General features: G+C 35.3%; 1 protein-coding gene across 3 annotated transcripts in view; it reads left to right on the top strand.

Annotated features, from left to right (window-relative positions):
* Ptprq (protein tyrosine phosphatase receptor type Q) overlaps positions 1 to 22,655 on the top strand; it is a 188,109-nt gene that overhangs the window by 146,024 nt on the left and 19,430 nt on the right. For 2 of the 3 annotated variants that reach the window (XM_055626210.1, XM_055626209.1), the window contains exons 34-39: positions 332 to 431; positions 1,844 to 1,972; positions 12,228 to 12,254; positions 12,913 to 12,994; positions 16,533 to 16,623; positions 22,314 to 22,390. In XM_055626210.1, the coding sequence (XP_055482185.1) occupies positions 332 to 431; positions 1,844 to 1,972; positions 12,228 to 12,254; positions 12,913 to 12,994; positions 16,533 to 16,623; positions 22,314 to 22,390 (506 nt within the window). Of the gene's footprint in view, positions 1 to 331; positions 432 to 1,843; positions 1,973 to 12,227; positions 12,255 to 12,912; positions 12,995 to 16,532; positions 16,624 to 22,313; positions 22,391 to 22,655 lie in introns of those variants that run through there. The other variant, XM_055626211.1, reaches the window with a different exon arrangement.

Below are 22,655 nucleotides of genomic sequence, written 5' to 3'. Positions count from 1 at the left end.
ATTTCTGCTAAGTAATTACATAGCAAATTCTGAAGTTTATTAGTAAACAATTAAGCCATTACTATATAAATAAAAATTTAAGTCATGTGGCTGACTGAGCTCACAGAGCTATAAAGTTTACGTAGAAAAAGAAAAAAAAAGGACTAAGCCCCAAAATTAAAAGGAAGAAGAAAAAAGAGAGGAAGAAGAGGAGAAGGAGGAGGAGAAGGCAGCACATTTAATTTATTTTGCTGGTACTCTTAAGTAATATGCCACAAAGTAGGTTATGTGGTTTGAGACTCAAGACAGAACACCAGGCTAGTGTTAATGATCATGTTTCCATCTTTCTCAGGTGAAGGACTTTCAGAAAGAACTGTAGAAATCATCCTGTCAGTCACATTGTGTATCCTCTCAATAATCCTCCTTGGAACAGCTATTTTTGCATTTGCAAGGTAAGATGTGTTCCAGAATGCTCTGTGGGCATTATATCTACCAAAGTCCAATGAAGAAACAGTAACCACAGCAGTTATGCAAATGGCAAACACTTGTGTGTTATTTTTCTTACAATTATAAAACACCCCAATCTACCTGGAATATATATTATGATGTTTTGAAATATATATGCATTATGAACTAAGTGAATTAATCTAGCCTTAAAGAAGTAAATTCTGCCATTTTGGTAAAAAAAAAAAAAAGTGGTATAAATGCTGAAGAGAACAGAAGTAAAAGAGAACTAAAAGAGAACCATATCTGAAAGTGCAATCAAAGAATTCTTCTTGTTAGACTAGGGAGAGAGGACAATAGAGAAACTAGGACCCAAAGAAATCTCCCAAAATTGTCATGGAATGGCTATGTGCAACCTTTCAGTGGCAAAGAAGCATGACAGAGAGAAGACGCTTGTTTGTAGAAGTCTCCCATCCTTATTGGAGGATCTGGAAATTATAATTGGTTGTAGATGTATCTCATTTATATAGAATGGTTTGGGCAGACTGGAGCTTTGAGGAATCGTTGGCTAATGAGTTGGGCAGCTTCCTAAGATAGGCAGCTGGACTCCCACATGGAGTATTAAAATTTGGTCATATATGTGGGTGTATGCCTTTAATCTGTGCACTTGGGAGGCTGAGGCAGGTGGATCTCTGTGCAGTTCGAGGCCAGCCTGGTCTACATAGTGAATTCCAGGTCAGCCAGCATGACTATAGGAAACACAGTATCAAGAAAAAAAAATTAAAATGAAACAAAGCATTCAGTACTAGATTCCAGAAAAACAGCAAACTCTAACCCTTCGCCTGGTCAGGCCACTAGAGTGCTCCTAAGGACAAAGCGTAGCATTCTGATAAGTGACAAAGGAAAAATGTAATCAAAATTTAGTTATCACAGAAGATTATCCTATATTGTATGGCTAATATCCACTTATAAGTGAGTATATACCATGTGGGGGAGGGGCATAGGAGAAGAAGAGGGAGGGAGGGTGCGATTGGGAGGGGTTGGGGAGGGGGCTACAGCTGGGATACAAAGTGAATAAACTAATTAATAAAAATAAAAAAAATTAAAAATCCAATTTCCTATATTTGGTAGGTGTAAAATGTTCCATTGTAAAAAAAAATACAAACAAAACAAACAAAAAAAATGACACATTGATTTTTAATACTGATACTCAGAGTCCTCAGCTATTTCCTTTTGTGACAAAATGAGGGTCAGCTAAAGGGAGGAGGGGTAGGTCTCATCCGACAAAACAATTATTTGTCTAACTGGCTTTTCTTGAGAGAGAGAGAGGAGAGAAAACAAGGAGATAGAGAAACCCTTAACCTAAACTTCCGTGTTTTCTATGATCATTCCTGCCCTGATCGCACTCCCTTTGTTTCAGAATTAGGCAGAAGCAGAAAGAAGGTGGCACATACTCTCCTCGGGACGCAGAGATTATTGACACTAAATTCAAGCTGGATCAGCTCATCACCGTGGCAGACTTGGAACTGAAGGACGAGAGACTGACGCGGTGAGCACGCTCCTCTGGTTCAGAGGGCCGGGAGCCATGACCCTCTTCTGACCTATGCTTGTTGGAAGTGTTTGTGGGGCTCCAGTTTACACGGGTCACAGAGATCTTCTTTCAAAGGCTAACCTCCATCTTCTCTACACTTCTCACTGCTGGGTACAGAGACTCACTTAATCTTCCTAATATTTTGAGTTCAGTTTGAACAGAGCTTGGACTATGATACTCAAACAAGAAGTTTGTTTTTTAGTTTTATTTTTCCTGAGATGAGAGTATTTTTTTATGCATTAAGCTTTTAACGTTTCATGTCATAATTCTTCTCATAAAACTGTATTTCTCTAGAAATTCCACAAATATTATAGTAAGTTCCATTTAATTATACTTCTAAAATTTTGATGTTGTTTGTGTTAATTTGAGGGCTTTGTTTACAGTTTCTTATTTCATCATAAAATTACATGAATGTCAAAACTGTACATGGTGCTTGCATTTATAAACCTACTTAGAACTTAGAAACTAAATGCGAAATAAAAGTATCAGGGTGCTGAATGAGTGACATGATTTTAGTGAAGTACTTAACTTTTTAAAAACTTAATAAATTTGCTTTTAAAAAGCATTCATACTGTTCACAACATCAGCACATTTTAAAAACTTGTTTAAGATTGGTCCCCAAATTCTTAATAAAAAGCTGTGTCGAGACTTTTAAGTTTACACTTTCGTGAGCTCCAATAACATTCGGTATTTATAAGTACATGATTGCTGCAAGGCACTGGCAAAGCCCCATTGACATTTTAAAACTTGTAATTAATTTTTACAAGCCGGCATTAAAATCTTGATCAAAAATAATTTGTGGTTACTGTATAGCTGACGTGGTCTTCATTTAATACATGAGCTTTGTAAGCATTATTGTTCTCATGTCTAGAAGATGCTGCCTAGGGAGGTTCTCCAAACCCCTAGGAAATAAAAAATGTTCAGCATCACTACACTGTAAGGATGTTTGGTTTGTGGGAGAATCTCTTAACTTTTAGAATATTAATCTTTGTTTATATTGTAATACAGTCTCTTTTCATCCACAAAGGATGGTACTCTGGAGACTTCACTGTAGACTTGTGTATTACCTAGTGTGCAGTTGGCTTTTTTACGTATGCAAAACTGTATGTAAAAGTACAACTACAATGGCTCCCTAGCACAGCCTCTCCAGTAAAGTGCATTATGGGAACACTGGAGCCATTAACAGCTCCAGATCACCTCCTGCTTCTCCAGGGGTCATGCTCTGTAGCAGAAATGTCTTCTCTTCCTCTGAACTTCAGCAGTTACCCTCTTCTTACTGTACTCTTTTTTTTTTTTTCAGTTCCTGTGGCTCTTCATTAGGGCCAGGCTATCCACACACATTTTTTTTTTAATTTTAATGTTGATATTATTTTTTTCTTCACAATTTATTCATTAAATATCCCGATGAAAGCCCCCTCCCTCTTCATCCACACTCTTTCTGAAAGTTTATGAGGGTCTAGTTTCAAATCTCTCGGTGACATCAGTTTGAGCTGCTTGAAAAATGTAGTGGAATCCTGCCATCCTAATGTGAATTACAGGAAGTTCACAAAAGTTCTTTATGACCATTTTTATTTTGTCTTGAAGTGTCTTTATTGAACCCTCAAAAAATCCTTAGTAAACAGCTCTTTAGAAGTTCAATAAGGTAAATTGGGGGGGGGGAGCGGTCAACATGAAAGAAAGCATCCACTGAGGTCACTTTACTGGCAGTGAACCTTGATGCTGATGTTGCTTTCCTAAATTTGTGTTTTCAGAGAAGGCCCAGGCTCTACCTCTTAGCATTGGACACAGTCAGAAGACAGTGTGGTTTTCGTTCTGAATTTTACTCTAGTAATGACTATCTTGGCAGCTACAGAGAGGTTTTGAGTCACAGAAATCAGGTCTCTCTCTACCAATACTTTATTAGTGGGTATTTATAATTCAAGGGTGAAATTATTTGGTGAAGTTATTTGGTTGTGGTTCTTTATTGAGTTTCCTGCTTCATGTTATTTTATCTATAGATCCCATTATTCATTAAAAACCTGTAAAAGCAAAACAATGGGTTAAATATATTTTATTTCTGCATCACAAAGAATATATTCCAATAATAATGAAATTGAAAATATTAATTTCCATTCATTTCCTCTTCTCTTCCTTCTGTACTCTTTTTATCCATCTCTGGAGTTGGACCCCATCCATCTAAACAATACAAAAGAAGTTATATGTACCAATGGTGCATAACAAATTATATGACTTGCTAGATTTAGAAAATTATTAAATTTTCCCTGCTGGGAAAGTCACTAATACATTAGACAAGGTTAGAAAAATAATAACTGAAAATTATTAGCGAATTAGACACATATGCATGAGGGTGGTCATCAGTGGGGTGCTAAAATGCCTTCACAGTCTTTGAGGGGATTCACAGTCTAACTGTGTTCCAAGTCAGAAATGAAAATTTAATTCTGACAATGAAAAGTCAAAGCTATCAGGTTTTCTCCCTTAGTTGCTGGGCACCTTATACCAAGCCTTACCATCTGCAGAAAGGAACTCTGCTTCCAAGAATTCTACCTAGTTCCCATGTGTTTTCTACCCAGGTCACGAGTGCACTCTCTCAAAATGCCAGCATTTTCACATTAGAGTGAGCTTGCCACTATTCCCAGGCCTATATCTCTTCACCTATCCACACGAGAAAACATTAGAACTCTCTAGACCACAATGACAAGTCTTAATTTTAATAGTCACATGGTTGACCAAAACAAAGTCAGGGGACTTGGTACCTCAGCGTGCTGAAGGCTTGAATGTTTATATTATGGAATTATTTAACATTTATGCATTCTACTTTGTTCTTATGTCTTAAAACCAAATACATAAACATTCATCATTTAATTATATTTCACTCTGTGTCACAAAGAGAATCCATTCTCCCACACTATGCTTTTTCTCTTCCAAAGAAGTTAAAAAAAATGCAAATGAGTACTCAGTGATTCCATGAGAACTTAAGAGATGTCTTAATAAAATATCTTAGTCAGAATTCAAGGCCAGCTTGTATAAATTACTGAGATCGTGTCTTCTAACAATAATAAAAGTGGGAAGAGAGAAAAGGGAAGAAAAGAAAAAAAATCCTGGGCAAATAGCTGAGTCAAATAGGGTTTCTCTACCTTTTGAAACCTAGACTCGTCTTCATTACTGAAAAAAATAATTTAATTTAATAAACAATAGAATGGTAAAGATATACTTTGTAAACTACATGTCAAAATGTACTTGATATTGCTATTATTTGTATTTGTAAAATTAAAAACTATTCTACTCTACTTTCATACATGGAAATTAATAACATAATAGTTATCACTTTTTATAAGCAATGTTTAGTGTGGGAAAAGCTTGCAGAAACTAGAAAACTGTAGAGTGTAATTTTAATTCTGACCTTAGTAAGCCCCTGCAGGGTGGACCAGTGGGGCAATGGCAGGCAGATCTCTGAATCTGAAGCTAATCTGGTCTGCAGAGTGCTTTCCAGGTGAGCCAGAGCTACATCGTGAGAAACTGTTTCAAAATAAAACAAACTGTAGCTGACAGCAGAAACTCAATGTAAAATAGTTGCATATAGGTTCTCACCACTGCTTGACGGATTCTGATCATTAACTTTATTTCTGTTCTAAATTTAAGTTCTCTTTGAGAATTCAGTGGCTGGCTCTTTGATCACCTCCCCCTGAGGTGGAAACAGCCTTACCAGGCCACAGAGGAGGACATTGCAGCCAGTCCTGAGGAGACCTGATAGGCTAGGGTCAGATAGAAGGGGAAGAGGACCTCTCCTATCAGTGGACTGGGGGAGGGACAAGGGAGGAGAATGGGGAGGAGTCTGGAATTGGGAAGGGACAAGGGAGGGGCTACAGCTGGTATACAAAGTGAATAAATTATAGTTAATAAAAAAAAAAGAAAACAACACCAAAATAAACGATCTCTTTGTAAACAATAGGAAGAATATTTGAGTCCAAAATACAATACCTTGCAGGTAGAATGAGCTGTAAGACAAATAATGCCCATGTTCCCATAGCAGCAAATAGAAAATTACATGGTACTGTGCGCTAAATGAATAATGACTCTTTACTTCCAGATACTCTTCATTTTTCTTTAGACGCAAGGAGATATTTGTCATCCAGTAAGTTGTGTGGTAATGCAGAGTTCTGCTGTGGTTATTTTAATTTTGCCAGGTGGTGTGCTGTATATTTTTAGAATTACCTGATATTGAGCATTTTGTTGCTTAATATGCCATTCTTTCCAAGGCCAAAAAGAAAAGAAAATGTTTGCTTTTTTTGTGATGTGTTTTCTCTAAGACTGCATGCTGTTGCTCTGATAAAATTCTTATCAAGATGCACATTGACTTACAATGTGCATGTCATGAGAATGTGTTGTATTCTTATAGTGTTGATGGTAAATCAAGTTTTCTCATTGTATTCTCATACCTCTATCACACCAAGAGTAGAATTTTCCATCTTCACACAAGCCCATTTTTCTAAGTGCTGGTGTCAATCTTTAGGGACCAACGCAATAGCTGTTTCTGCCCTCTGTTCTCTGACTGTGGTATGAAACTTTAATTTCTGCCCTTACCAGTAGGTAACCAACCACATGCACTTAGAGGATCACCCCTAATGTTTGGTATTCCCATTTGTGCCCTGTCACAAGTATAGCACCATGAAGGTATTAAAAATATTATTATTAATAACAGGGATGGCCCATAGTTAAATTAGAGATCAAGAGATAATACATGTCTAGAGGTAAAGAGTTTGAATGGAAGCAGAAGATGAAAAGGCATTTGATGTTTTTAAATCACCTTTTTAAAGAGGAGTTAATTTCCATAAACTATAAGGCAAAAATATATTAAGAATATATATTGAGAATATATAATATACACTGTGATTATAAGAGAAGTGGGTAGGCCTTTTCTACTCCTGACACTCTTGGTATTTTGGAATTATAACTAACCTTGTTTCATTTTAATTTAATTATGGAGCAGGGTTAACATAAATAGAATTAGACATTTTATGAAATACTTTATTTTTAGAGACTTTTCCAAATGGCATAAAGTTTGTTGATGGAAGATGTTCTTAGCCTAAAGATTTCATTGATCACATCACACATAAAATATCCACTTCCAACCATCATTAATAGCTGACCTTTGGGAGTTATAGATTTGTGGTGTTTTGGTTGGTTAATTTAACTCCAGCTAATATTTGTCTTCGTCCTAGAATAGAAAGGTTTTGTTGTTGTTTTCCCTTCACGCACTTGATACCTCATGGGTTTTCCCAGAATGCATGAAGACTGAACGGTGCCTCTGAAAGAGCTGAACTTCATTTTTTGGTTGAATTGTTTTTCACACAGCTCCTTCCCATCCGTATATGATGCTAGCAGATCTGATCTTCTACATATGATTTCTGCGGTGTTCCTACATTCTCACACAGGGCTTCCTGTGCTCACCTGCCACTCTGGCAGATAGCTCAGGCTGGAAGATTTCATGTACACTGTGTGAGGCCTTCTACCTCCTCTCCGTCCTATCTGCACCGAGGGCATTTGCTCACCTCTTAACCCAGCTGTACACAGTTCTCCTCACCACCTTCTGCTTCTGTCTAGTTGCTCTTGAGATAAATAATCTGTGCCCATAGTTAGTGAAATAAAACATCTGTCAGGAATTTGTTTTCAAATGTGCTAATGTGGAGAGGTTTTGTAACAAGGAAAATGTGCTGCCTGCCACACGGGGAGTTTCGCCTCAGCTGGTTGGCAGCAGTTTGAAGGCTGCTTTCATATTTCATCTAGAAGCCATTTCCCTTGCCTAAATGAGAGGAATAGCAACCCTGTCAGTGACTGTTTCCTGACTGGGGTTGTGTTTCCCTTACAAAGTGATGCTTTAGAATCAGTGTCAACAGCCAGTGCTTTGGATATTTTTAATTTACATTGGGACCCACAGAACAATTACTGGTTGATTCGACAAAAGGGTAAGAAGGGATTTAAATGAGCACTGTTTAAAAACCCAAAGCAGATTAAGAACATGAGGATAGGAAAAATATCTGTAAGAATGACTGATGATACTTTGGACAAGTGACAGAATAACAACAAAGAGGCAGATAAAGCTCTAGGAATAATTGCAGATGGTGAAATATATAAAGTAGAAACTCATTCAAAAAAGCTTAGAGATTTCACAAAACTCAGTATTTCCCAAACCTTAGAAATTTTAATTTATGTATTTTACGGGAGAGATTCTTCACAGATTCTTTATTTGAATAGCTAGGGCATGTTTTGTTGTACAATCCATATATTATATCAAAGCAGTAATTTTTTTTTTTAACCTTACTAAGCTGTTTTAGGGGAAAACCCAACGTTTCTCTATTTGTCCTGTACCACTGTTAATGCTGATTTGAGCTGATTCTTTGCTCCCGTTGTGCACTTATCTCTATGAAGACTATATTTTAATTCCCTGTAGATTTCAACTAATTGGCCTTGAGGGAGAGCGGAGTCTCCGACAATATGGTCTTTCATCACCACTGCCAACATAAATAAATGGTTCCTTACTGGGTCTGTAAGAGTAATCTGAGAGGAATTTAAGTTTTTGATAGACTTTCAAGAAATGAGCTCAGCTGTGAAATAATACTCTTTCTACCAAAAGACATCGGATTTAAGACAGATAGCATTTATGTAATGAAAAGATTTGCATAATAAAAGTATTTAGCCCTTTATATTGAAAAGTGGCCAGTAAGCCTACAAAAATCAATCCAATTCCAAATTTGATTTATCTACTAAGGAGTTGAGTACAATTTGACAGGAACCTTAACTACCAGAAGTGAATATGAATGAGTACTGTCCCAGTGTGACAATGAGCTCTACAATATTTTAAAGTTTTAGAATTTATAATTAAAAGAAAATTTCTACTTGTGTTTGGATGCCCCTTAGATCACTTTATTTGAAAGGGTCACATCTGAATTAATATTGCTGAGTTTTATATACAATCTCGGTGAGGTTTTTTTTTGTTGTTGTTTTGTTTTTTTTTAGGCCTATACAACCATTCTTTCTTATAAGCAATTCAATTATTCCATCAACGATATACACATAGGGTACTTTTCTCATAGTCACACCATCTTTTCTAACCGTACATTTTCCAAATTAATATTTTCTAGTAAAAATAAAAGTTCAGGATCTTGATGATAAATACATTTTTACCTTAGGTACAAATGGCACTGAAAGTAGAAATATATAGCCCTTCAACACCGCAAAGTGAAACACACCACATAACCTGAATCTAAGAATCAGCGCAATGGTATGGGCAGGATAGATAGCAGCGAGAGGGAGAAATCAGACTTCTATTTGAGATAGCCGGGTTACATGTTCTGAAATGTCTTTTCTATTTCCGTTGCTTGTATAAAAACATCAGATTTTTGATTTATACATAATTGTGGCATGAGCGTAGACTAAAAGTTACCAACATATTAGAATTCTGGAAGCCTGATATTTTATGCTACATAAAGACAATTGTGAAAAAAGATTATCAAAAATTTATTGAGGTTAAAGAAAGTGAGTGACAGGAAAGAAAATAAAACCAAATCAGAGTCCATTTTCTTCTGCTCCTCTTCCTCTTTTTTTGGAGGGGGGGCGCTGCAGAAGGGTACTTCCATTTTCTTCTCCTCCTCCTCCTCTTTTATTTGCCGGGGGAGGGCTGTAGAAGGGTACTTGTGATCCTTCTGCTTCACCCTCCAGTGTTGCTGTGACAGGTATGGACCACCATACCTGGAAAGTGCTTTTTCTTTTCTTTTCTTTTTCTTTTATTTTCACTTAAGAAGGCAAACACAATTTTGTTTTTCTAACTTTTTCTTTTTCTACCTTTCTAAGAGTCTAGCAGTTGCTAAGTTTTAATGTTAGGAGACCTAATATAAAAAGTTAGAAGCTTTATTTAGAATTGGCTATTTGTTATTGGTAAATCTAATAATTACACTTATGTAAAGTGTTGGTTTATGACTACCTAAAACTCCCTAGAATCTCGAGAATTGAATGAAAAAATTTATTAAGTCCCGGTATAATCTCACAATCACTATAGCATTTCAAATTTGTTTTGAGTGTGTCTGAAGTCTCACATAATTTTATATTTAATAATGGGATTATTATTATTATCATTATAAATAAGGTTATAATGGTATAAAATTAGTTATAATTTATAAAGTTATAATGGTATAAAAAAGTCCTGGGGAGGCAGAGGCAGGCAGATTTCTGACTTCTAAGGCAACCTGGTCTACAAAGAGAGTTTCAGGACACCCAGGGCTATACAGGGAAACCCTGTCTCAAGCTGTCTCCTGCCCAGAAAATGAAAGAACAAAGGAAAGAAACCTGCTCTAGATAGCATAGCTGATAATGGAACAATATTTGAAGTCAGCAAGACTATCATAGTTTATAATGAGGCATGAATGCACAAATATCTATTCAATTTCATAGCTGGTTGAAATTTAAAATCAGAATCTATAGAGGAATATTCCATGCAAAATAAAATTAAAGCAAATTTCTAATTTTTCACAGGAAAATGGTCTTAGAAAAATAATATTTTCCTTATTTATAAGTTCTAATTGAAGACGAGAGCTCATGAAAAAGCAAGCATGTGGATAATATACCAGTTTTTGCTAAGTCTTATTTATGTATGCCTTCATGTCATTCATATTTCATTTATCTTAGGGACCTCACAAACATGCACTGACTTCCTTAATGCCTTGTTCATGGCTTCTTCAAAAGTAGCATCTATCTCAGAAGTCAATTATCCAAATGAAATAAATTTCTGTATCTACACCCAGGTCAAGAATTTCCATGTCCATAGAGTAGCATGAAAATGCATGTCTCAAATGCAAAGATCCCGGTCACTTCTCAATTGCAGGCAATCAAGATTTTCCTAACCTAACACATTTCCCTTTCATTATTTTTAAAGTAGCAGGCAGCATGGAAGTTTTTTGCCAACCATAATTTAGGAGTTGTGGGTAGTCCGAGGCATGTTTGTTGTCTGTTTTTCTTGCTGGTCTTTGCTCAGAGTAATCATTTGCAACAGGCACTGATTATTGCACCTGTCTCTATTACATATGTTACAATGTCTTCCTTTTCTTGATTTACAAAGTTGGGGTGAGAAGCTCTGTATTGCCTTCTTGACATCATTTTTGGCTGTCGCGGGAAACTCTTCAGCTGATCCAGCAAGCAGCCTTTGCAGCATTGTCTCTACCACATTTGATGCTAGGATGATGTCAGGATGCTCTTTCAGCTTATACCCTCAGAAAGTAGGAGGCGCTTTTCTTTGAACTCACCTACCACTGACTTAGGATATTTAATATCCAGTTTCATAATACCTGTTACTTCATCCCCACATGTTCCATTAGGTCCTTTTTGCCATAAGATGTAATTTTGTTTGATGCAAGTTTTCTTCATTGGACATACATCTTTGCGATCATCTTCAAAATACTCATTATGTCTTGTTTGTTCTTCAATTCAATTATTTTGTTCCATGCAACCATGATTTAAAAAATACATAGTCCAAGAAATATTTTTACTTGAAGGATATTGTAAAATAATTTGTAATATTATCAAAAGTGTAAAACTTTGAAAAGGCTCCTCTCTGAATTTTGTTTGTGTGTATATTTGTGCCTTTTGTTGATTTTTTGCAGTGCTAATTTGTTGTGCATGATACTTTTTTTTAACATGAAACATATCTATAAGTCGTGTGTTGCATTATGTTTTAAAATATTTCATGTTTCAGAGTATGATTTTGTCAAGGACCTACATAAAAATGTACATGAAGTGGCTGAAATTAATGTGATTAGTTATGGCTGTATAATAACTCAAACTCAGTCATGAAACAAGTCTTGGGCAATATAATGTAATTTTGAACAACTTCTGTTTCCCATATTCCACACTCTTTATAAATAAAGAAAATATTTTTTGAATCTGTATTAATTCTTTACTCCATGCAATATGTTAAAAGGTGGCCTACATTTTAATGCAGGGTCTTAAATTATAATGCTACCTCTAAAACTGGGAAGAGAAGCTAAAATAGTTATTCTCAATTAATATAAATTTAAAAAATAAAGCTAATAGCTGCATGTTAGTGGAAATCACAATGTACTTATATATCACTGATTTACTCTAATTTTCTGATTTTAATCTAAATTCGTTCAGAATAAGCCATCTCCTCCCACTCACAATACATCTAACGCGATCTTTATTGCAGGTTACTTAGTTACAGAAAATCCATCAAGTAAGTTTGTGAAATTTTTTTCCCATCTTTTCGAATATCAGCTTTAGATTCACTGACTCAATGATTCTTAATGTGTGGCTTTCTGTATGTTTGTTGGAAAAACCTTTAAGCTGGATATAAATCATAAAAGCATGACTAATTGCATGGTAACTGGAGAAATGCTTTCTCTCTCTCTGGGGTGAAGCCTGCATGTCTGTATTTTAGCTTGGGAAGTAATATGGGGATATTTAAACTCCTTGGGGCTTAAAAGCCATATCATTATGAGAATGAGGTCACTGCAATATTTTATATCTTCTAAAACCTTGTAATGTGTAAAATCCTTCTGTATGACAAAGAAGTATTATATGCTTTTAGGAGTCAATGATAACTTCATGCACTCACATTTACTTGAAAACTTTTGTTCATTAAAATGCTAAATCTTTTCCTTTAAAGTCACTGAAAAATTGAAAGAATTTTGTATGATGGATGCAAAGATTGTGAACTCAAAAAGAGAAGGCTTCTTTTGTAAACATATCAGAGTGGCTTTAAAGGACTGTGTGACTGGGGTTTTACAGTGCCCTTGTCTAAATGTTAACCGTGTAGTCAGTGCCCCAGTTTTCTCTTAAGAGAAAGAACACAAGCTAACATGGTTCTATTTAATGCCTTTCTTCACTTGGAGGCCAATAAGCAAGAAATCCTTCCTGCAACACGTTGAAGAGCTTTGTACAAACAACAACCTAAAGTTTCAAGAGGAATTTTCGGTATGTTGCCAGCAGTTGTCACAACATTGGAAGACCTCCGGTAGTTTCCTGTGTCACATTTCAGGTCCACTTTAAGCATGCAAGGCCATGAAGGACGCTGGCCTTGATAATCAATACCCAATTACCAGGTTGATTGTTTAGATAGTAATGTTACCCTGGGTGGCCTTTGGTGCAACCTGATCAGAGTATTCACCTACTGTGTTAGGAGAAGGTGTACTCCTTCAGGCCTCCCTGCAGAGGCAGCCTGGCCACAGCTCCTGCTCTTTCACTCTATGGACGTGCAAATCCAGAGTGATGGATTCATTACTTTGTACTTGCATATAAGCTTTATATTCTACTGTAAGTGTAGTTTTAGATTTAAATAATTGTGTTAGATTTGATGATCTAACACAATGTTCAATAATCCCATACTGTATTTTGATGGACGCACACTGAATATTGAATATGAGTGCTACTTAGTGTTCTTCTGTGGTGTAAACTGCTTAGGGAACAGAGCTGGACATTTGACATTTGCAGGTGCTGCAAACATTATGACTACTTCTAAAGCTATCACAGTGCAGAAAAGCAAGATCTGAATCCAATAAGGTCTATTTCTAAGTTATTATGAAATAAATGCTTTATCCCACTTGAAGATATGTACAAGTAAGAGCTCATTATTTAAATGATTTTAAAGTTGAAAATAATTTCAAGTTAAGTTTTATTATGTTTCTTCTGATATTACATTTTATTAATTATTAGACTATTGCATAGCAATAAAATTCAAATTATTTAAAAACATAAAGGTTAGCTCTGCAATCTATTTTAAGACTCATACTTTATCTAGATGACAAGATTATTTTACATTGTGAAAGCAAAGTATGTTTCATATTGTATCCAGAACTCTATTTCTACTTTTTTTTAAAATAAATTTCTTAGTATGTGAACTTCTGAAACAAAGAAACAGACAATTGTCTTGAACCATTCAGAATTATAAAATGTCAGTTTCTCAGGGAGTAATAACAAAAATGTCGGAAGATGAATGGAACCCCCTGTGGCTTGTTGGTTATGGTTCTTAGGTAATATTGAGCTGGATTTAGCAAAGTCAAGGGAACCAGGAAGTTCCCTTAGCATTTATATAGAAAGAAATTATAATTTTTCAGAAGCAAAAGTGTAATTTTACTAGAAAAAGGGAAAATATAATCAAACTATTCATGCCTAAGCAGAAGAATAGTGGTATTGGCAAATGTGTTTTCATGTATTAAAAAATCTCTAGCCTAACCTTTTTGGGAAGCCATGTTGTTCTTTTGTGAAAATAAAAACAAACCAACCAACCAAACAAACAGAGAATATTATTACCTATTGCTTTATTGAGTTTGTTAATCAAAATTATTGTACCATAATAAGCATATATATTAGATGTACAAATTTGGCTAATCTTTTAACTCATGTTCTATTTTCTTATCATTTAGTTATTTATTAGGGTTCATATTATGGTACACAATGTATTTGACACACTGGGATTCATCAGCTTAGCATTTATAAGTTAAATGACATTAGACAAATTACCTAATCTCTCTGCCCCTCAATGTCTTCATTTGTAAAAAGATAATATCTATCTGATTGAATTGGGAATACTAAAATTACTAGGTACAGGATTGTAAAAAGTGCTTGGCACAAATATCACTTACTCTGTTGATAAGTTCAACCACACATAAATTCAGATTAGAGGAAGAACTGTAGCTGCGAGACATGTTTTAAACAGGACAAATGTGTCATGATTGAGATGTGCATAAAGATGTGAGGATCAATACAAAATGCTCGTTAGGAAAGGCTAATGAATATTGTGATGTCTAAGATGAACAGTAGCATGAGCCGAATTCCAATGAGAAGATAAAGGAGAACTATTCCAGAGAGAGAGAATAAGTTAAAAAGGGTGGGGAGACCGACTAATTGGCTCATCTTGTTCCCATAAGAAGACATCAAACAGGAGCAGAAAGAGCTACCTAGGGAAGCTCACTGAGGCTCTAGGCCCTAATAGCAATAAGACCACCCAGTATCATGATGCTACTCAAACTACCAGCCTGGTAACTGTGTGTTGGTAATCAAAGCCAGAGTCATTTGAAAGTATAAGTGAAAACTTATATGTGAAATAATTCCAAACTATATCTTTTTCAAGTCAATTCCCAACCCATCTTTCTTCACCTTTCCCTTTCTGTGCCTCTAGTATCTTGACACAGAGAAATTATTTGGGGGTGGGGGGTCTCTTAATTTTATTATCTTTTTATAAGACTTGCTGCTTATATGCTACATCTCCACGATACATACCCATATAAAAACAACTGTTTAAAGGCTTTTTTTTTTTTTAGGAGAATGGAGAAAGGAGAATTAATGACGCAAATGAAATAATTTATAATTGCATTAAAATGGAAAACACTTTAATTTCTTTATATAAATTGGGATAATTTTCCAAATGGTAATCATCATCCTAATAAAGTATTCACCATATTTTCTTGCACCAGCTTTCTTAAAGAAGCTTCCATGAGAAGGAGCAGGATAGACAGAGTGCAGCATTTTTCTTTTAAGTATCAACAGTAGATTTTCCTGACCCTTCATCTGTGTCCGATCATTCTAAATTGCACCTTTGCATTCCATTATCAATTTAACAAGGCCAACTGAGTGCAGCATTGACCTTTGACATCTTCTCAAATTGACCAGGGTTGCACCAATTAATAGGCATGAAATCACACTGTCTGGGGAGAAAAAACAAAAAATAAATCATTCAACTCCTTTCTTCCCTCTAAAGAAGTATTAACATATTAAATAACAGTTGCATCCACCTGATGATGCCATGGGTAGCATGTGGCACATTCATGGTCTCCAGAGTTCAATGAAACTATCTCAAGGGAAAGCCAATAGTAGTCTGGCTGATCAAAATAATTCAGAATAGTAATGTTGACATTTAGGGAAAATCATTACTATCAATTTGACATTGTTTCTATATCTACAATGGGAAATTTTTAAATAAAAATTTAAAAATGTGGCTTAGGAGAATAACTCTGCAACAGAGACTGCATGTCAAGCACAAAGTTCGGGATTCAATCTCCAGTAGCAACAATACAAAATTAAAAGTAAATTTTAAAAATTTATGGCTAAAATGACAGCTCAGGAGACTAGCCTTGCAAGCATGAAGAACTGAATTAGATTACCAGAACTTATGTGAAAAAACTTTCTATGGTGGCAGGCATTCATAATCCCAGCACTGGGGAGATGGGCAGAGGTAGGTCTCTGAGGCTAGCTGGCCAGAGAGTATATAGCTTACTTGACAAGCTTCAGTCCAGTGAGAGAGAGAAATTTAAATAATTTTAATAAAATAAATTTGACCTAGAGCTCCTGAGATATAACACCCAAGGCTCTCCTCTATTCTATAACATGAAGATGCACACTTGGGAACATACACAAACACACTAAACAAATGAAAGCTTTAGAATAAGGAATTGTGCTTTAATAAGGAGAATTTTATGTTTACCAAGTTCAAATGTTTCAATGCCGTTTTTCACAGGAATTACCAAAATTTCTTCAAGATCTCTCCTCAACTGATGCTGATCTCCCTTGGAACAGAGCAAAAAATCGCTTTCCAAACATAAAACCATGTACGTGCAATTCTCATTTGTATTTCTAACTACAAAGTATTTTAAAATGCTCACCATCTTAACTTTTAACTTTTAACGTTTTTCTTACACATTAATTGAATTACAATAATGCACTTTATTATGGTGACTTTCAAGTTGTATCACATTTGCTTTGTTCTTAATTACTGAAGTTAATTTACATGGTTTTTGGTGTGTTCACACAAGGTCCATTTATGCAGGTGCAAGAAACTATAGATTGACCTGTGTGTTAGCTTTGTAATTTAACCCTTTTAACATCTTCCTATAGAACATGTCTCAAAGGGAAGGGAAATACACACTTAGCTCTGTGTATTAGTTTTCCTTAAGAGCATAGTAGTCCTATGGAACATAAAAATGTCTTGCAAAATCCTAGCTGATGATCAGAGTTGATGTCTGTTGGCTGGAATTGTTTCTGCAAAGAGTCAGAGGTGTACTTTGCTATAGGACAACTCCACCTTTCAATTCAAGGAAAGAAAACAGTTATTATTTTAAGAATTAGTGGTGGCTTATAGAGGAAGATTTGATATCCCTGTATTACTAATATGTCTGTTACTGTCATCTTTCATGCATGCCCCTGCTTCATAGAATTCTAATCCAATGCATTTTATATTAAGAGGTTAAGAATTTTGATGCTCTGATACTTTGCTCCAATATACACTGGGATGAAGATCAGGTGGTACAGCCCTGTAATTTCAAGTAATTGGGAGGCTTGAACATGAAGACTGAAAGTTTTGAAAACAGCCTTTTCTACTTAAGGAATTCAAGATTCACCTTAGCAGCCTAGTGAGATCTTGCCTCAATTTTTTAAAGTTTTTTTTCCAAAGAATATAATTCATTGGTAGAAAACTTCCCAATGTGTACAAGCTTAGTGCTTCAATAAATAACCAAATACATTGAGGAAATTCCTACAGGTCTTTTAGCTAGGAAGATGTTAGTTTAGAGGAGACTATAATCCCATAAATAATTTATATAAGAAGAAGCAGAACACATCCTGACACTAAAGGATAAATTATTCACAAAGGCAACCAAATTTAGAGGATTGTTACGTTAGAGGTTATAACCCACACAACCTGCGGGCCTAGGAAGTAGAACAGAATGAAAAACAAATAGCATTAACTACTGGAAATTCGTTCTGCAATAAAATAAGTCATGAGGAAATGACAGCAGCAGCAAGATGAAAAAAAAAAAACTGTGAAATGAGAAGTAAAGATTATGACTCATTCTCTAAATGTCCGAGGTCCTGACCTTTTTCAACATGCTTTTTACTCTGACTTTAAGAAAATTAACTTGAGTTGGATACAACTTAGGTTTAAGTGAAAATGCCTGTTTTGTTCGACAAATTGACACTAAATTTCTTCCAGACCCTTTGCAACATGCTTATTCAAGTGACAGTCTGTGTAAATAAATATTATACTCTTATCAAAGGGCAGCAACCATGAATTCATTAATATTTAGTTCTAGTTGCATTATACAGTTGAGACTAATTTGCAAAGTGTCAAAACATGTAAAGTAACTCAAGTAAGTCTAACCAGTTTCTAAGAGGTTTCTAACTTAAGGGATGAAAATTTGAGTTCTTTGATAGTTTGTTATAATGTTTCATTCTTTTCAATGAATATCAGTTTAATTATCTAGTCCCCATTTTGGCTGAAAGAAAATTTAGGCCATCAGCTTATTATTTTTATGACGAGAAGGGGACAAGAGTGGTTGATGCAAGCAAATATTTAACCTTAAAACAATAAAAAGGAACAAGGAGCACAAATATCTCAAGCCTCCATACTGAGGCTAAGATTAAAAAAATAATCCCAGGATTATTGCATCCCAGGATGCAGTTCTGTTTTGTTGCTGTCTGTCTTTGTGACTACCAATATACTATTTGTCTGTCACTTCCTCGTGAAGCCATTAGAAGGAGTTGATAAAAATAGTCACACAAATCACTGTATCCAGTATTGGAACTCATAAAGAATTCAGCCAATATTAGCCCTCATGGTTAGTAATCGATAGATCATTTTCTTCTAATTGCTGATAACTTTCTGAGTGGATAAGACCATGACACCTGCTGGGGCACTTTATTCTTAAGAGAGCAATCCCCCATCCCTCCAGGACTAGAAGTCCACGCGTGATGTCATAGCCATGTCTATAGCATAATTTCACACACAAGTCCACACAGAGAGAGTTACACAAACACTGGGTGAACAAACAAGATTTTGTTGTTATATATTGCCATTGTGCTTGCACACAAAAGTGGAAAAAAACAGTGAGACTGGAAAAGAGTGTCTTTCCTTGCAGCGAATTAATATATTTCAATAGAATCTGAAGTTTTGCTTGAGCCAGCTTTGAGTAGAGCTGTTTCCCCTGAGTAATGTCAGAAAGAGAATTTCAAATATCACAGTGCCTTTTGGAAGATATTAGCTTACAGGGCTTTGGGATACTAGAATTAGCAGCTAATACTTGCAGAAGTGATTTCCAAATCTCTGTCTGACGGGACACTATGACCTTAATATGCCAACACCATGAGAAAAAGATTAGCATGCTGTTGACTCAGCTCGTTATAAACAGACGTACAGAGTGAATAGCAGCCCAGTGGCTTCCCTGCCCGGAATTATGAGGCTACAATGTCACTGGGTATATCATAAAAAATTCTCAGTCTCACTGACATGTAAATATTTTTGCAGAAATTTGTTTAAACTTGAGGAATCTCTAAATTAAATTGCAATGACCATAACTCTTCACAACATAACTAAAACGTTTTAAATAATTAATGTTCGTATATGTGTAAACTTGGAGAATATAAGAACAGTATCAAATATTTCCTGTAAGCTTTCATGTTTCAAGAGAGCTATACAACATAAATCTTATAACTGCTTTGGTGCAGTCCAGGCGAGTAAGAACCAGAGAAGCCAAGTGGTTCACTGGAGACTGTATTAGCGTTCACACCCATTCCTCTTCTATTGTTCCTTCATGACTACAACAAAGCCTTACTTCTTTTCTTTTCCCAGTGCTAATTACGCAGAATCTGGCAAAGACTAAGCAAATACTGACCCCTGAGCTACACAACCCAGCCAAACCTCTGAAATATTCTGTCAAAGATATTTTGTGATTCCCATGTTAAAAGTTATCAGTAAACATTACAGTTATAAAATCAACTTGGTAGAAATCCCCCAAGAAAATTTCTGGCAGCCACTTTTGAAAAACACCACTGGGCATGGAATATCTACTTGATGAAGATATTTCTTAAAATTTTCTCAGGACAAACAACTACGAATTTATGTTAAAGAAAGAATAGACAGGTAATGGGAAAGAATAAATGGCGTAAAAATAGACCTAACTATATAGATAATCCAGTATATGCTAAGAATAATATTTTAAACAAAAGATAAAAGAATGGAAATTTTTAAATGGGACTATTATGTTCCAGAGAATAATCAATAGTAAAAGGTAATCATACAGCTCATTTAAAAAAAATTTGAGTGCATGAAATACTGATATATGAATTAGAAAAATGCATTCAAGTTTCAAGACTCTGTGAATAAATATTAGTATAATAAACACTGTAAATAAATAACATGTAATCTAGAAGTCTTAATTTAAAAAAGGAATTCGGATACAATACAATAAATAAAGGATTATTAAGTCAGTGAAAATTGGTAACCTAAGAAAACTTTAATACATATGATAAAAATCAGTTTGTAGCCTCAGGATACAATTTTTTAATTAAATTTTTATTTTTTATCTTAATTACAGTTTATTTACTTTGTATCCCAACTGTAGCCCATCCGTCCCTCATTCCCTCCCAATCCCAGCCTCCTTCCCTCATCTCCTCCTATGCCCCTCTCCAAGCCCACTGATAGGGGAGGTCCTCCTCCCCTTCAGTCTGACCCTAGCTTATCAGGTATCTAAAGGACTGGATGCATTGTCCTCCACTGTGGCCTGGTAAGGCTGCTCCTTCCTCAGGCTGGTCAAAGAACCAGCCAATGAGTTCATGTCAGAGACAGTCCCTGTTCCCTTTACTAGGGTACCCACTTGGATACTGAGCTGCCATGGGCTCCATCTGAGCAGGGGTTCTAGGTTATATCCATGCATGGTCCTTGGTTGGAGAATTGGTCTCAGAAAAGAACCCTGTGCCCAGATATATTTGGTCCTTGTGGAGCTCCTGTACTCTCCAGGTCATACTAACTCCCCCTTCTTTCATGTGATTCCCTGCACTCTGCCCAAGGTTTGGTTATGAGTCTCAGCATCTGCTGAGACTACACTGCTAGGTAGAGTCTTTCAGAGGCCCTTTGTGGTAAGCTCCTGTCTTGTTACTTGTTTTCTCCTACTTCCAATGTTCATCCCATCTGTCCTACTAAATGAGGATTGATCATCTTACCCCGGGTCCTCCTTCTTGTTTAGCTTCTTTAGTTGTTCAGATTTTAGTATATTTATCCTATTTTATAGGTCTAGTATCCACTTATAAGTGAATATATACTATGTGCATCTTTCTGCTTCTGGGATACCTCACTCAGGATGCTTTTTTCTAGATCCCACCATTTGCCTGCAGATTTCATAATTTCCTTGTTTTAATTGTTGAGTAGTATTCCATTGTGTAAATGTACCACAGTTTCTGTATCCATTCCTCCATTGAGGAACATCTGGTTGTTTCCAGGTTCTGGCTATTACAAATAAAGCTGCTATAAAGATGGTTGAGCAAATGTCCTTGTTGTGTACTTGAGCATCTCTTGGATATATGCCTAGGAGTGGTATAGCTGGATCTTAAAAAAGCACTATTCCTAATTGTCAGAGAAAGCACCAGGTTGATTTCCAAATGGTTGTACAAGTTTACATTCCCACCAGCAATGGAGGAGGGTTCCCCTTTCTCTACAACCTCTCCAGCATGTGTTGTCACTCGAGTTTTTTATCTTAGCCATTCTGATGGATGTAAGGTGAAATCTCAGGGTTGTTTTGATTTGCATAACGATACAATTTTTAAAGGAGAAAATATTAAAAGATTGTTAATAGGAGAAGTACTTGAAATGAGCAGTAAATATAAGCAAAGTTCTACTTGACTCAAATTTTTAAAATATTAATAAATACTATGACACATCCATGTGTGTTTGTCAAAAGAATGCTTCTCTTTTGAGTTAGAAAAACAAGAAGAAAGAGAAATGTTCAGCTACTTAAAGTATTCACTGATAAAATTGAGATAATTAGACAGTAACTTTCAAGATATGAAGAATACACCTGTGATTTGGAGCTCTCTCTCCTAGCAATATATTGTAAAAATTTAGTTTTACAAATGCTCTATTATGTTTTCTAGCATTTTGAATAACAAGTGGGATCAATTTAAGCCATAATTAAGTAGTTATGCTATATTAAAACTACTATATGCTTTCTTAAGAACACAAATTGATATATTTGTGACTGTGTAGATAGAGTGAGTAAAAAAGAAATTTAAGAATAGGGCATATGCCACAATATTTGCAGCAAATTTGTAATAATATGTGTAGGAATTCTACAATATATGCACTATCTTATTAATTAATATTTTGTGCAATAGAAATACGGGAATACTTTAAAAGTGTTATACGCACATATGAATTGAAATTATTAGATCATGAACTTTTATATTACGTTCATAGTGTAAAGGTCTTGACAATTTGAAAATCTAATTATGATGCCTTCTGTTTTTTCTTCAGACAATAATAATAGAGTGAAGCTGATAGCTGACACAAGCACTCCAGGATCGGATTACATTAATGCCAGCTACGTTTCCGTAAGTTATTGTTTTCATAGATGATACATTTCGATGGAGCATAAATACTAAAGTTTTTAGATACTTAAGACAACAAACTCATTAAAACACTTTGAATGAAACATGCTATTTTCCTAATAGCAACTTGACGTACACATAATTCAAAGATGAGGGTATGCAAAATTTTTTATTTAATTTTTTTTATTTTATTCACTTTATATTTTAATTTTCTTTATTTAATCTTTTTTTTTTTTTAGCTGTAGCACCCTTCCTCATTCACTCCTAA

The sequence above is a fragment of the Psammomys obesus genome, unplaced genomic scaffold (assembly GCF_907164565.1).
Source record: "Psammomys obesus unplaced genomic scaffold, mPsaObe1.curated_primary_1811, whole genome shotgun sequence".
Classification (NCBI taxonomy): Eukaryota; Metazoa; Chordata; class Mammalia; order Rodentia; family Muridae; genus Psammomys; species Psammomys obesus.
Note: the sequence above shows the minus strand (reverse complement) of the source record. Positions and strands in the feature narration are given on the sequence as shown.